A 16,831-nucleotide genomic window follows, 5' to 3' on the forward strand; every position below is an offset into this window, starting at 1 on the left:
ACGCATATATGATTAGTGCTTGTTGAATTACTCTTTTCTGTTCCGAAAGTTTTATCCTAAGAGAAAATTTAAAATTAAGTTATACTAAATCTTCAATCGACACTAGTAAATATATCAAAAAAAGTTTCAAATACTCTCTAAATTCTTCAGTGTTTTATTTGGAAACTATATATCCAACTGTTCAAAAAATGCTGTAAAGTTTAGCATGCACGGCATTAAATCGACCATACACAGCGGGTTGGCTATACATTGGGGTTGACTTAAAGCCGACAAACAATTACTCCATTCAACATCTAGTTCATTCATATGGGTACTGCAGTTTTGATTGATTTCTCTACAGAAGACCTGCTGTCTCTGCTCATCGTTACACTTTCCTATGTTTGTTAAAGAAACTACCAATAATAGAACAGGATACAACCAAAGTGATGTCCACATCTACAATGAATATAAATACATACATGTACGTACTAAATAGGTGTAATCCTGTTAAGGTATGTGTTCCGCCAGGGTTATAATATTTCACAAAACGGTAACCAAGTTATGTATCGAATGTAAAAAGTAACATCACAAAAAAAACTTAACTCAGAAGAAAATTTAAGAAGTGAAGTCCCTAATCAAATGTCCAATTCAAATGCTCAAACACGTAAAACGAATAAATAACAGCTGTCATATTTCTTACTTGGAATTGGGATTTTTGTATGTAGAAAATGGTGGATTGAACCTGGTTTTAAAGCTAGCTAACCTCAACTTTTATGACAGTCTCATCAAATTCCATTGGAAACGATGTGTGGACAAAATTAACATATAAGTTAATGCACTACTTATTTTTGACGGATTTTTCAGGATAACTTTTGAGGGACTTCAGCTACGAGCAATTGACACCTTTTTTTTTTAACTAGTAATCGCAATTGTCACTTTTCTATTGAGCTCTAGATGAAATGTTTGGAAATTTTCAATGTCAGTTTAGATTGTGAATTGCATTAGATATCTCAAACCCTATTGAGAAGTTTATACAGTTAATAATGCAACCTTTCATTAGATCGACTGTCAATTAAACTATACTTTATTTGTTTTCTAATTGTTGACGTGGTGCGCGTCTGGCTAATTAAATTTTTAACCAGGTACCTGTTGTTGGCTATAAATTGTTTGTTTCTCTGTCCTATATTTTCTCCCATTTATTCGTATTGTAGTTCTGTCATAAAATGTTGTCATTTTAATGTTATAATTAACATTGTCATTAAAGCGGGATGTTTGGCATGCCACAAAACCAGGTTCAATCCACTGTTTTTATCTTAAAATGCCTTGTACCAAGTCAGAAAAATGGTCATTGTTATATTAAAGTTCCTCTGTGTGTGTGTTACATTATAATGTTGTGTTTCTGTTATGTCGTAGTTCTCTTATATTTGATAACTCGATTTGTGAATTTCGAACAGTGGTATACTACAGTTGCCTTTATTTTTCTAGTTTATATCTGACAAATATATATATTTAAAAACATTGCAAAATAGGGAGCTTGTGTATTTGCTAAAATGCCAAGTAATCATAAAACGGCTACAATATTTTGAAAACATCATACCTTTAAAATTGGTTAGAATTTATAACTTCCGAAAAGTAAACTTCCTGTATCAAAAATATCCTTAGCTCAGCTGTAATGTAGATCTTTTTGATCAATATTCATATTAAAGGATGCAACATACGTTTTGTGAGTCATGTCACTTTTTACTATTTTTATCTGAATATTATGAATATTCATTACATTTATATGTTTTACTCAACATATGCCAATACAGAAGTTCATTAGGTATATTGGAATTACGTGTACGGTTCAATGTTCTTATATTTCCGTTAGGGTACTTTATAGAATCTAGATTGGTTGAAAAACTTTAGATAAAAACTCAACGAGAAATACATTACAAAGCAAATGGTCTGCTGTTTATAAACTGCAACGCAAGCAAATAAAATTCGTATAGTATTAACAGTTTTAAAAAGACTACATATATTTCAGAACAACTTAGAAATTTGTTGACATCCTTGACAACCGACTTTAACAATACATTTTCCCATTTGTGTAGTACTTAATTAACTCTTAACCCTTGGAGCCTCCGTTTTAATAACGTAATATGTTATTAAATTTGTATTATTTATAATTTATCAATTCGTTTTCACAAAACAAATTCCCTCTTGATTATTATGTATATTATAAAAAAATAGAAGAAAAACACGAATAGTACAACAACAAAAAATAAAAAAAGATAATCAATAACAGATTAATGTACACATCGTACTTTACACTTGATGACATGCAATGTAGTCAACTAAAAAATGTTCATATAACATTCAATTGGAATCTGTTACTTCGACACAGCTTTGTGATCATTCGTACATGCTTAGGTCAATCAAAGAGAATAAACAAATATTGAACAAAACTCAAATCTTCAGATTCTTAAAAGGAACTGTCTCTATCTTGCTGAATACGATAACAGGCATATTTTGACGTAGAGCAGTGGTAATTATTAAACTAAATCTACATATTCTTAAAAGGATCAGTCTCTATCTAGTTGAATACGGTAAAAGACATATTCTGATGTAGAACACTGACAGTGGTAATCATTTTATCTAATCTTTAAATTCTAATTGGGAACAGTTTTATAACACGGTAACACACATATTCTGACGTAGAAAGCGGTAATTATTTGGTTTCATCTCTTTATTTATTGAATAGAAAATATTTAATTTGCTTTAAAACGAAACTAGTTTGAAGTGGTTTCAGACATGTACGTTCAGTGAGGTGCTAGAACAACATAATTATTTACTGTTAGGCACAGTCGATTGTAGATTGGTTAAACTATTATTTCAATGTCTTTTTTGGTTAAATTTCACTTTAATTGTGTCGGTTCCTTTACATACTTCACTTACAAATTTGATCTTTCCCTGTAAAGATAAATCAAGAAAAGCGATTCGGATGCGTATAACTTATATGTATAGTGTTATTTTAATTCTCCCCCTTTTTTACCTTTATGACACTTGTTAATTCAAAACATTATTTAAAAACAGTTAGAAAAGTGAGGATTGCAAATGTTGGATTTATTTGAATTATTGTATGTATTAGGTCTTTCCACTTTTCTGTGGAAAGACCTATTGTTTTTCTTCTGATTATTTTTTTTTTTTTTTTTTTTTTTCTTCCGCCTAATTTTGTTCTTGCGATAAACATTTGTTTCGCACTATGTCGCTTAGATATTTGGTATATGATATCGAACAATTGATGTGCTTTTGAAATTTACCCTGCGTAACCGAAAACTTTTCTTTGTAGGAGTTATCTCCCCAAACACTGTTTTCCTTGTTAGCGCATCTCCTTCGCAACCGTAAAATATTATGACAAATTTATTTTACAAAATTGCTCGTTATATCCTTCGCATGATTTGTCCTATTTTGACCGAAGTGATATGAACGCTCCATATGAGAGTTATTTCCCCTTATGTATTTGATATAAGTGATATGCATTTCTATCTTGTAAACCATAAGTGCTAGAGACCAAGGATCTTTTGATTTAAGATCCTTGGTCCAAAAAAATGAAAATTAGGTCAAGGTCAAAGGTCAAGGTCAAATTTTAAATTTTGATTTTGGCTTATTTTCACTTTTTTTCATTAACTTTATAAGATTTCGACAAATTATTTTTACTATATTGTTAGTTGCGACATGTCGTAACTGATAAATTTTGATTGGAAGGGTGCGTAGACAACAAATTGGAGTTTTTACCCCTTTTATATTTAGAATTATGTGTAAAGGGATATTACTCATGAAACATACATAATACATACCTAGGGTCTTTTGAAATGGAATCCTTGAATTATGACCTTAAAATTGAGGTCAAGGTCATAGGTTAATTGGACGTTCTAGATTTTGACCTTTGCTTGAAATTCATATTTATACATCATTAAGCCATAGGAACTGACATTTTCAACTGAATTTTAATATTTTCATATCAAAAAAGATACTTATTGATGGAAAGACCTACAATTGTTCTTTGAACAATTGGTTTTTAATTTTAGTTAGTTTTGTTTTCTGTATTCCTATTTTTCAGCAAAAAACAAAAACATGGATTTCAAACTGCTGTTAATCTTTGCACTTTTTGGTAAGCACGAAACCTATATTATGTTTATAATATTTTTCCTTCAGCATTAATCACCGACCATTGATCTTTTATAATAAAGGTTCTCAGTACAAACATGTATTTCGAATTAAATAAAAAATGTTTTACAACACATGAGGGGACAACCTTTTGTTAGTTATGCCATCTAGTTGTGAATGGGTACACAACACCAATTTGTATTTTTCATTTTGATTTTTGAACAAATTATTAATCTCGCTATGTTGAATAATTATTGTTGGACTTCGGCTATTTACTGTTTTTGAATGGGTTGTTGTCTCTTTTACGTATTCCCGATTTCCTTTTTCGGTTTGATTTGCTTTTGTTTACCTTAACCACAATTATTGAACTGTTCGTTGTATGTATGAGTATTTGAATACAGCTAAAATACTATTCGCATATCGTAGCCGTAGTTGTACTTTGTTTCGTGTTTATTGACAATAGTCAATTTCGTATGTGCAATCAGGCCGTGCACATGTTGGGTTATATAATATTTGATGTTGCATATTTAATATAACACTTTATATATCGTTTTTATTTACGGGAACACTACATAGATATAAGAAAATGTGGTATGAGTGCCAATGAAAAAACTCTACATACCAATTACAATTTGTAAAAGAAAAACTGTTATAGGTCAAAGTACGGTTTTTCAACACGGAGCCATGGATCACTACGAACAGCAAACTATAAAGGATCCCAACAATAACTAGTGTAAAACCATTCAAACGGGGGGACGACCTTATCTATATAAAAACGATATGCGAGACACACTCATGACCCACATCAAAAACCGACAACAACTGAACATATGTATGTATTTATGAGGTATAATGTTTTCCTAACTATGTTGCGTTAGCCACGAAAATATTAGGAGACTACATTTTAATTACACAGAAGCAATACATGGTTATTTTATATTTTCACTTTTTATTAAAAAAATGAACATTTTGATGAGATATTTCTTTAATTTAAATGAATTTTTAATGAAATCTCAAGTGCTTCCCTAACTAATACTTATGACTGCTTTTGTATAGCAATATGAATCGCTGCCTGGTTGTTTTTTTTTGCCTGTTCCGGTTAAATAGCCAACACCTGAACTGTTAAATGGCAAATCTGCTGTTTGAATATATTTACAGCAAGATGTCATGAAAATTATTTTGATATCATGCTTTATTAAATAAGAGTGTGAGCTGAAGGACGCCTCCGGGTGCGGGAATTTCTCGCTACATTGAAGACCTGTTGGTGACCTTCTACTGTTGTTTTTCTATGGTCGGGTTGTTGTCTCTTTGACACATTCCCCGTTTCCATTCTCAATTTAATCAAGTTTCTAAAATATCTCCATTCTCAATTATTGAAATCTATCATTAACTATCAACGACTCATAAACCATGTCTATCATTTGCATCTATGATTTATACGACACAAAAATCTGTAAACAAAATACCTCGTGAACATGTTATATTTATCAGTAGAAGGTGAACATGTTGTTTATCTTGTGAATAGTTTTAATTGCAATTATTAAGGCAGTTTACTTTTTATTACAGCATTGGTTCACCTAACAGAAACCTATAATTATAGACCACCAAAGTGTCCTCATCGTCATATCTGTTTATCTGACGGAGATTGTAACCCACTTTTGGAAACTAGAAATCAGCAATGGACGGATTGTTCTGTTATAACAGATACGGCACTTTGCAATACTAACACCAGTCCGAAATGTATCTTTGAGTCTTTTGTCTGTAAACTAGACATAACAGATCCAGATAATGATCTATTGGCCAACATGGTAATTTGAAGAGTTATAGGTTATAAAACACTTAAAAATAGATGAAAATAAACGGTAATACAAACTCATCTTTTTGTTTTAATTGACTCTGGAAAATAAACACATCTAAACCCTAGCACCCTATGACAAAAAAATACTCAACCAATGAAAAAATACCACACATCCAATGACAAAATATGAGAGAGAATAGGGTTCATTCAATGGGAGGCTCTAGATGACGTTAATGTATATAATATAGGTCTATGCGCATTAAGGACTATGCGCATTTGTTTTAAAATGACCACTCTCCATCATTGAAGACAAAATGTGAATCACCAACTGGATACAAAATAATAAATTAAGGGAAATAACTTTATAAGAAGACTTAGTGTACTTTCAGTTTAAGTTTTGATTTCCTATTTGAAAAGCTTGTCCAGCTGGTATCCAGGCATTTCGTTCCATTGTCATAATTCGTATTCAATACTACCATATCGAATCATTAACATCAATCATTTTGTAACATATGGAAAAATGCATCATTGTCAATATAATGGAATTTGATGCGACTGTCATACTAGCGAGAGGTATAGCGCTTTAAAACTAGGTTTAATTCAACATTTTCTAAATTTGAAAATACCTGTACCATGTAAGGAGTATGACATTTGTTGTCCATCCGTTTGATATGCTTCACATTTGATTTTGCCATTTGATCAGGGACTTTCCGTTTTGAATTTTCGTCGGTGTTCAGTATTTTTGTGATTTTGTTTTTTTCGTTCAATAGATAAATTCAACAAATATTAAATAGTAAGAAAAATAAAAGCAACAGTAGTATACCTCTGTTCGAAATTCATAAATCGATAGAGAAAAAAACAAGTCCGGGTTACAAATTAAAACGTAGGGAAACGTATCAAATATAAGAGAACTACGACACAACACAAACACAACATTAAAATGTAACACACACAGAAACGAACCATAATATAACCATGACCATTTTCCTGACTTGGTACAGGACATTTTAAGGGGGGAAATGGTGGGTGTTATCTGTTTTATTCTTTTTAATTGATATTCATGAAATAAATTAATAAAGGACAATGTGAAGTGTACACCACTTAGAAAGCAATTATAGCCAATCAATATTATCACAAAGATTATGGTATATATTTTGTATTATTGAATTATTGAAATCCAATCAAAATATTTGCTGCACGCACATTCTATCAAAAGGGATACAGTTAAACATAGGAAGAATAGCCTTGAATTAAGCATATATATAAATTGGCAAGAAATAGTACGAAATAGTAAATTTATAATCTTCAACATCGTACGAAATGGTATACATTAATAATCAGAATGTGTTTGTTATGATAAGAAATGGCATCGTTTGGTGGACTTTTTGGTCAACCATGCTCTTCATTTTTGTACTTGTTTGGCTTAATAACTATTTTGATCTGAGTGTCACTGATGAGTCTTATGTAGACGAAATGCGCGTCTGGCGTATTATATTATAATCCTGGTACCTTTGATAACTAATTAACGTATGAAATGACTATCACATGTCAAAGCTAATCAGTTTTGTTATTAACAGCTATTATTAATCGTCTTGTTTTTGCAAAGGATATAAAAAGGGGGAACAAATGTCATTTAATAACAATGACTGAATTATATACGGATCAAATCTATAATTTCCACAGAACACAATCACCTGTGTATCTTCTATTGTTCTTCATATTTGTTAGTATAGAATGTGTCAAATATCAAGAAATTCATGTATTTCCGAAGTACAATGCAGATTCTAGACCAATCAGTGAAAATACAATGACAAATTGGATGAAAATATGTTAAACTTGTTTATTTTAGATTTAATGAATAATAATGCATTTCATTGGTTTACAAATGTAATCTATGCATCCAACTGGGCTACAAATGCTGTAAAGTTAAGTATACACGGCATTATACCCTGACATAGTGGGGCATACAATCCTGGACGATATCAATACTTAAACAATTTCCCCATTCGACATCAATTTGGTTTAAACTAATAGTGCAGTTTTGGCTGCTTTCTACACAGAACACGTCCTCTCGCTGATCGTGGTGACATGCCCCATGTCCAGTGTTAATGAAGAGAACAACTAGATATATGACAAGGTAACACATGCTACATGATGACATCTGAGGTGAAAAAAAAAGAAAAAAGATATTTATAAAGTATCACAGAATTTATCATTTTTCAAAATGTCTCAAATGATGAAAAAAAAAACATGTGTTGTAAATAATCAATCAATGAAACGATACACTATAAAAAAAAAACATAAAGTTGAAAGAGAGCTAATTAAAAATCACCGACATGCATGTATAAAACACATGTCTCGAGAATTAACATCCAAAGGAGACCAAATATATGGAATATCAAAACATTAGACTAAAATTATGACAAAATGTATATGACTGTGCTTTAAGGAGTAATATTCTATCAATTACCATTATCATTAACGAACATGTAAGTAATGTTGCAGCAACCAAATGAAAAAAGTAAACAAAACTTTCGAAAATACATCACATTTTCATTATAGACTGATGTCTTTAATATATGTTAAGCTCCAAAATTTTCTGACGTTTATAAAGTGAAAAATCCCATAAAAACCGACGATATACCTCAATCCTACAAATAACGAAAAACAACATAACTTTTTATTCAGATGGATAATCTTTCGATAATGTTATCTTTTTTTAGATTAAAGTTTGTATGTCTTATACAAATCCTCAATGGATCTGCACAAAATGTTGCATCAATATTATTAGATAATGACAAGTCTATGGTAGGCATTAATCTTCTTTGTGGAAACAAATGGACACTTTGCTCCTTTACCGAAAAAAGCCTAGTCTACGATAATCGCGATCTACTTTGTGCTCATATAACAACAATCAATGCAAGACTTAAATAGTAAGCTCAAGTTTGAATTGTTTTACACTAGTCATTTTGATGCCCTATATACTTTGCTGTTCGGTGTGAGCCAAGGCTCGATCCATGTTGAATGCCGTATTTAGACATATTTCTGTTTTATTTTTTACACATTGTGACTTGGCTGGAGAGTTGTCTCATTGCCACTCATACCACAAAAATAGACGATCAATGTTTAAGGTAAAAATTAACAAAGACTAACAAAAGAACACTATGACACTAAATCAAGATGTTAAACATGTCAGTACTTATATTCTATACTTCAGGTCATCGTGTATTGTTTGTAAAGTTGATACGGAAAATTAATAAACAATGTCTGGGTTTCATGTCTATAACATGATATCTTAGCTAAAGATAAAGAACTGGATCTTAACCAAAGATGAAGAACTGGATCTTCCATCACTGTATTGGATACCTAAACTACATAAGTATCCTTACAAACAACGGTATATTGCTGGGTCTTCCAAGTGCTCCACGAAACCCCTTTCTAAATTATTATCATCCATCTTATCAGCAATCAAAGACGGGCTTCAAAGTTATTGTGAAACTGCCTATTCCAGAGGTGGCGTCAATCAGATGTGGATACTTAAAAATTCCAAAGATCTCTTAGAGTACATACAATCTAACTCTCTTTCATCTTGTAACATTATTAAAACATTTGACTTTTCTACTCTTTACACAAGTATTCCACATTCCAAACTAAAAGACAAATTAAAAGAGTTGGTATTACTTTGCTTCATAAAAAAGAATGGCCAACGTAGATACAAGTATCTTGTCTTAGGGAGGGATAAATCCTACTTTGTAAAGAATCACTCTGATTCAAAAAACAAATTCTCTGAAACCGATATTATCAAGATGCTTGATTTCTTGATTGACAACATATTTGTTACGTTCGGAGGACGTGTTTTTCAACAGACTGTCGGCATCCCAATGGGAACAAATTGTGCCCCTGTACTTGCTGACTTGTTTCTTTATCATTATGAGGCTGACTTCATGCAGGAACTTCTTAGGAAGAAAGATAAGAAGTTAGCAATATCCTTTAACTCTACTTTCCGCTATATAGATGACGTTCTTTCACTAAACAATTCAAAATTTGGTGACTATGTGGATCGCATCTATCCCATCGAATTGGAGATAAAGGATACTCAAATACAGTTAAGTCGGCTTCATATCTTGACTTACATCTAGAAATTGACAATGAGGGTCGGTTGAAGACAAAACTTTACGACAAAAGAGATATTTCAGCTTTCCAATTGTGAACTTTCCATTTCTAAGAAGCAACATTCCAGCAACACCTGAATACGGGGTATATATCTCCCAATTGAAACGATATTCCCGTGCTTGCGTTTCCTATCATGATTTTCTTGATAGAGGGTTACTGCTTACAAGGAAGCTATAAAGCCAAGAGTTCCAATGGTGAAGTTGAAATCATCCCTTCGTAAATTTTACGGACGCCATCACGAGTTGGTTGACCGTTATGGAATAACCCTTTCACAAATGATATCGGATATGTTCCTTACGTCGTAACTATCATCCCCTTCCCTTTCATGAATTTGACCTACCGAATTAGACTATTTGCCTGATTTGTTATCACATAAGCAACATGACGGGTGCTGCATATGGAGCAGGATCTGCTTACCCTTCCGGAGCACCTGAGATCACCCCTTGTTTTTGATGGGGTGCGTGTTGTTTATTCTTTAGTTTTCTATGTTGTGTCATGTGTACTATTGTTTTTCTGTTTGTCTTTTTTCATTTTTAGCCATGACGTTGTCAGTTTGTTTTAGATTTACGAGTTTGACTGTCCCTTTGGTATCTTTCGTCCCTCTTTTAGCAATAGCAAGCTTATAAGAATTTATATTCTCGGTAATAGAGAACGGAACGATGTAATCGGATATTCCAGAACGGTCAACTAACTCTTGGTGGCGTCCGTAAAATTATGGAAGGGATGATTTCAACTTCACCACTTGGAACTCTTGGTTCAATACCTTCCATGTAAGCAGCAATTATTTACTAAGAAAATCATGACGGAAAATACAATACATTGTTGACTATTCAAATAAACAATCAAATTTTGAGGAAAATCAATTAAAAACTACTATTCTCCTTATTACTCCAATACATAACTGAAAGATTTCTTGCAAATGTATAAGTGATACCTTTTATTCTTTCAAAGATTTATTCAAGCAGACATAACAAATGTCAAGATTGCAGTTGTGCCACAGCAGCAGAATGGGAGTGATTGTGGTCCATTCACAATGCACTACTTGAACCAACTGTTTACGGTAAAATTTGTATAATTCTTTTATTTATTAACCAGTTAAAAATAAATTAAGAGATGAATTATTGTCTTGTAGACTGTGTAAAACTTGCTTACATACAGAATAAATAATTACATGTACACGTGTTAGTTAAAACATTGTTTGTCGTATTGCATTCTAATTTAATCTAACTTGATCAGACATGGTATTAACTCTATAAGGATCATGATTTAAGGAAGAGGCAGAACATCGATGTGGGCAAGCATCATTTCTTATTTGCGACTTCCAAACTTATCTTTTGACATCGGACTCGGACTTCTCTTGAACTGAATTTTAATGTGCGTATTGTTATTCTTTTACTTTTCTACATTGGCTAGAGGTATAGGGGGAGGGTTGAGATCTCATAAACATGTTTAACCCCGCCGCAATTTTGCGCCTGTCCCAAGTCAGGAGCCTCAGGCCTTTGTTAGTCTTGTATGATTTTAAATTTAAGTGTCTTGTGTATAATTCGGAGCTTACTATGACGTCCAATATCACTACTATTATGCATATTTTTAAGGGCCAGCTGAAGGATACCTGCGGGTGCGGGAATTCTCGCTACATTGAAGACCCATTGGTTGCCTTCGGCTGTTATCTGCTCTATGGTCGGGTGGTTGCCGCTTTGACATATTCACCATTTCCTTTCTCAATTTTATCGTATTGTTTCTGAAAGTAGGTCTCAATTGGATAAAGGGAGATGTGATTTTTAGTTGTTGTTTTTTCGTTTTGAATGATCCTAATGTATCTGCTTCACAAGGTGAAGCATTACAGTTATTTAATAGACGTAAATTTGATGATTAAAAGATTCATAAGTTAATGCGAGACTGTCAAATTGAAATCTTATAACGTAAATGTGAAACTTAATAATATTGACAAAAATTGATGACATTGTGGCCAAAACACACGGATTTAATAGGTAATAAAAATGGTCAATAGGAATACAGAACTAAACATTGTGTTATAATCTTAATCAATAAAAAAAAACCAAGCAAAAACCAAAGACTAGAATACAAAAATTTGCCACAAAAAATTCACACAATGACGGGATGTATAAGTACCGAGCCACGTCAAGTGGATACTACTTAAAAAAGACGATCAATGTTAAAAATTACAAAGACTAACAAAAGAACACTATGACACTAAATCAAGATGTTAAACATATCAGTACTTATATTCTATACTTCAGGTCATCGTGTATTGTTTGTAAAGTTGATACGGAAAATTAATAAACAATGTCTTGGTTGCATGTCTATAACATGATGTCTTAGCAATAGAAGGTTTATAAGAATTTATATTCTCGGTAAGAGAACTGAAAGATGTAATCGGATATTCCAGAACCGTCAACTAACTCGTGGTGGCGTCTGTAAAATTTATGGAAGGGATGATTTCAACTTCACCACTTGGAACTGTTGGTTCAATACCTTCCATGTAAGCAGCAATTATATACTAAGAAAATCATGATGGAAAATACAATACATTGTTGACTATTCAAATAAACAATCAAATTCTTGAGGAAAATCAATTAAAATCTACTATTTTCCTTATTACTCCAATGATTGATTTCTTGCAAATTTATAAGTGATACCTTTTATTCTTTTCAAAGATTTATTCAAGCAGACATAACAAATGTAAAGATTGCAGCTGTGCCACAGCAGCAGAATGGGAGTGATTGTGGTCCATTCACAATGCACTACTTGGACCAACTGTTTACGGTAAAAAAAAATATAATTCTTTTATTTATTAACCAGTTAAAAATAAATTGAGAGATGAATTATTGTCCTGTAGACTGTGTAAAACTTGCTTACATACAGAATAAATAATTACATGTACACGTGTTAGTTAAAACATTGTTTGTCGCATTGCATTCTTATTTAATCTAACTTGATCAGACATGGTATTAACTCTATAAGGATCATGATTTAAGAAGGAGGCAGAACATCGAAGTGGGCAAGCATCATTTCTAATTTGCGACTTCCAAACTCGTATTGTTTCTGAAAGTAGGTCTTAATTGGATAAAGGAAGATGTGTTTTTTGTTGTTGTTTTTTCGTTTTAAATGATCCTAATGTATCTGCTTCACAAGGTGAAGCAATGTATTTATCAAAGTTGTACAAAAGTCGAACATTAAGAATGTTGTTGTTGTTTATAGTTAACACGTGTGTAGTTATTTATAGTAAGGTCGGTTTGAATGGGGTTTAAAGTTTCATGCACGAGTGAATTCAGGTAGTTTAAAGTCATTCGAGCCATTGCAGTTAAAGTGACCAGTAGCACATAATATACCCGCTTCAAATAACACGTGTGTGGGTATGGAAAGTTCAGAAAGAGAAGAAAGTCCACCGTCAAGACATTCTGACATTAATGTTACAGATCGTGATACTGTAACGAAGATTGCAGATATCACCTTTAATAACTTCAAGCAGTACTTCGACAGAAAAATTGGCAGCCTGAAGAGAGAACTCAAAGAGGACGCGACTAACAAATCGGAAAGAGTGGTAAAACAACTTAAATCAGAACATTCGTACAAGTTTAAGTTTAATGGTAATCAGGTACAACATGAATTCAATTCGGATATTGACTAGGAGGTATCCAGGATAAAACGCGCAGCAGAGCGTGAGGACTATTCCAAAGTCCGTGACATTTGTTCCGACATCAGAGACAAGATTCACAAGAGAAACAAATGCATTAAGATTGCTGATAAGTCGCCAGCAGGGTGGGATACCGTGAAGGAATATATGTCCGATAACCTGGCTTCAGATTCGGAGGACGAAAAGAAGATAAGGTCGGCGGAAACTAGAGCTATGCGTGGTAAGAAGCAGAAGGAACAAGCACGCGTTAAACGCAGGAATGGTGGAAATCCTTCAACTAGGACAGAACCCGAAGATACTCCGTCTACTTCAAATTCTACCAATCGTAATTTTCGTCCCTACCAGTATGAAAAGCAAGTCGGACCCAAGTCGACAGATCGCTGCTTCAGATGTAACGGTCAAGGACATTGGAGACGTGATTGCACAAAGTACAACAAGACAGCGAACGGAAATTAAAGATATAAATGATAAGTATTCTTTAAATCTTATTGATATTGAAAATCTTGGTAAAAATAAACATTTAGACATTATTCAATTAGATTCATTTGAATATGAAGATTCTTTGCAGTTTGCATCTGTAAAAGGGAGATTAAAAGAACATTTAAACTATTGGCAAGATATTGATACAATTGCATTTGTTTTAGACATTATTGAAAATGGTTATTCCATCCCGTTTATCACAACTCCGCCAGTTATGTATAACGAGAATAATAAGTCAACTTATAATAATGCTGAATTTGTTTCAGAAGCTATTACAGATTTACTTAGAAATAATTGTATTGTACAGGTAAAATCGAGACCTCATGTTGTCAATCCACTCACTGTTTCAGTTCAAAGTTCAGGGAAAAAGAGGTTAATTCTTGATCTACGTTTAGTTAACGAACACGTTTGGAAGAGTAAAATTAAGTTTGAGGATTGGAGAGTTGCTTTGCAGTATTTTGATAGAAATAATTACACTTTTAAGTTCGATTTAAGGTCGGGATATCATCATTTGGACATTGAACAATCTTGCCATACCTATTTAGGTTTTTCGTGGAAACAGAAATTTTACATGTTCACGGTTTTACCTTTTGGATTGTCATCCAGTCCTTATATATTTACTAAATGCTTAAGGCCGCTAGTTAAATACTGGAGAAAATGTGGAATTCGCATTGTTTTATATCTTGACGACGGATGGGGAACGAACAGTACTTTTGATTCTTGTAATGCAGATTCAAATTTTGTTTTAAAATCATTGACAGAAGCAGGTTTTGTAATTAATACAGAAAAATCTATATGGAAACGATGTCAGGAGTTAATATGGTTAGGTATTATCTGGAATTCAAAAACGCATACCATTCATATTCCCGACAAACGAGTTTTAGATCTCACTCTCAGTATTGATCACGTGGTAAATAGGTTACCTTCTATTTCTGCACGAAATTTAGCTAGAATAACGGGACGTATTGTTTCTATGTCACCTGTAATAGGTAACGTGACGAGATTGATGACCAGAAATATTTATCGGTTGGTTGAATCTAGAGTGTCATGGGATTATACATTTAAATTATCGGACCAAGATGTTATAAACGAGTTGTTATTTTGGAAAGTACATGTTTCTAAACTAAATGTGAAGTGTTTGTCGGATTATAAGATTCCTTCCGTAGTTATGTATTCTGATGCAAGCAGTTTTGCCTGTGGTGCATATTCGTGTCAATTAGATGATAAGATTTTTCACAAAATGTGGTCTGCGGATGAAAGAAAAAGGAGTTCTACGTGGAGAGAAATGTTTGCTATAAAAAGTTGCCTAGAAACTTTTCAGTATCAGTTAGTCGGGAAAGTAGTGAAATGGTTCACGGATTGCCTTAATTGTATTCATATTATTCAAACTGGAAGTTCAAAACCTGATTTACATCAGTTAGCTATGTCTATATTTTCAGTATGTGTTAAAAATTCGATATATTTAGATATACAGTGGATTCCTAGAGATCAAAATGTTCAGGCTGATTCCTTAAGCAGGATTTTTGATTATGATGATTGGAGTGTGACTGATGAATTTTATCATTTTATAGATAACTTGTTTGGGCCGCATACATGCGATAGATTTGCGGATAGCAATAATAATAAAATTGCTAGATTTAATTCAAAATTTTATACTCAAGGTACATCAGGTGTTGACGCTTTTGCATTTAATTGGGTAAACGACAATAATTGGTCAGTACCACCTATTAACTTAATTAGTCGAGTGATCAAACACAGCGTAGCTTGTAAAGCTAGATGTACGTTAGTGGTCCCGAAGTGGATATCTGCATCATATTGGCCATTATTATTCCAAAGTAACATGTTATGTCAATCTTACATCGCAGATATGTTAGAATTTAAAGATACAAGAGACATTTATAAACACGGATCAAATAAAAAGTCTTTATTTGGATCAGATAAATTTACAGGCAGTGTTCTTGTTGTTCGCATTGTTCCTTAATAATGTTCATATTGTACAAATAAAATTGAAGATCTCAATGAATTAGTTCGGTTAAGTATTTATAGGTATATATGTGAAGTTATTATTACTATGAATACTAAATAGTCGGTTGGATAGATGAAATAAGTTGTTATTTAAGCCACTAGGTAGATGGTTAAAATTAAGCAACTGGGCAGGTGGTTAAAATTAAGCCACATGGATTGTTGGTATGATAGACACTGGGCAAAAATTGTTAATGAAGCTGCTAGGCAGGATGTTAAATTAAGCCATTCAGGTTGTTGGTATGATAGCCATTGAACAATTTTGTTATATTAAGCCACTGGGCGTTTGTTTTTGAAGCAAAATTAAGCCACTGGACTTTTGGGTAAGCCACTATGCAGGTCGTTAGAATAAAACCATTGAGCTTGCTGGTATGATAGCCACTGAGTAATGTTGTTAAATTAAGCCACTGGACTATGTTGTTTTTTGAAACACTGGGGAGATTTTGTGACATTAAAGCCACTGGGCTTATGTCATTGAAGCCACTGGGATGGTTGGTATGAAGCCACTGGGTTTGTTGATATAAAAGACACTGGGCTTGGTGTTGTTAGAGCCAGTGGGCTTATGTCATGAA

At 32.8% G+C, this 16,831-nt stretch overlaps 1 protein-coding gene across 1 annotated transcript; it reads left to right on the forward strand.

The window, feature by feature from the left end:
• Positions 1–15,477: 15,477 nt before the first annotated feature.
• On the forward strand, positions 15,478–16,218 carry LOC134697697 (uncharacterized). The gene has a single exon (XM_063559981.1). It carries the CDS (start codon positions 15,478–15,480, stop codon positions 16,216–16,218), a length of 741 nt encoding a protein of 246 aa, XP_063416051.1.
• The last annotated feature ends 613 nt before the right edge of the window (positions 16,219–16,831 follow it).

The sequence above is a fragment of the Mytilus trossulus genome, chromosome 14, assembly GCF_036588685.1.
Source record: "Mytilus trossulus isolate FHL-02 chromosome 14, PNRI_Mtr1.1.1.hap1, whole genome shotgun sequence".
NCBI lineage: Eukaryota > Metazoa > Mollusca > Bivalvia > Mytilida > Mytilidae > Mytilus > Mytilus trossulus.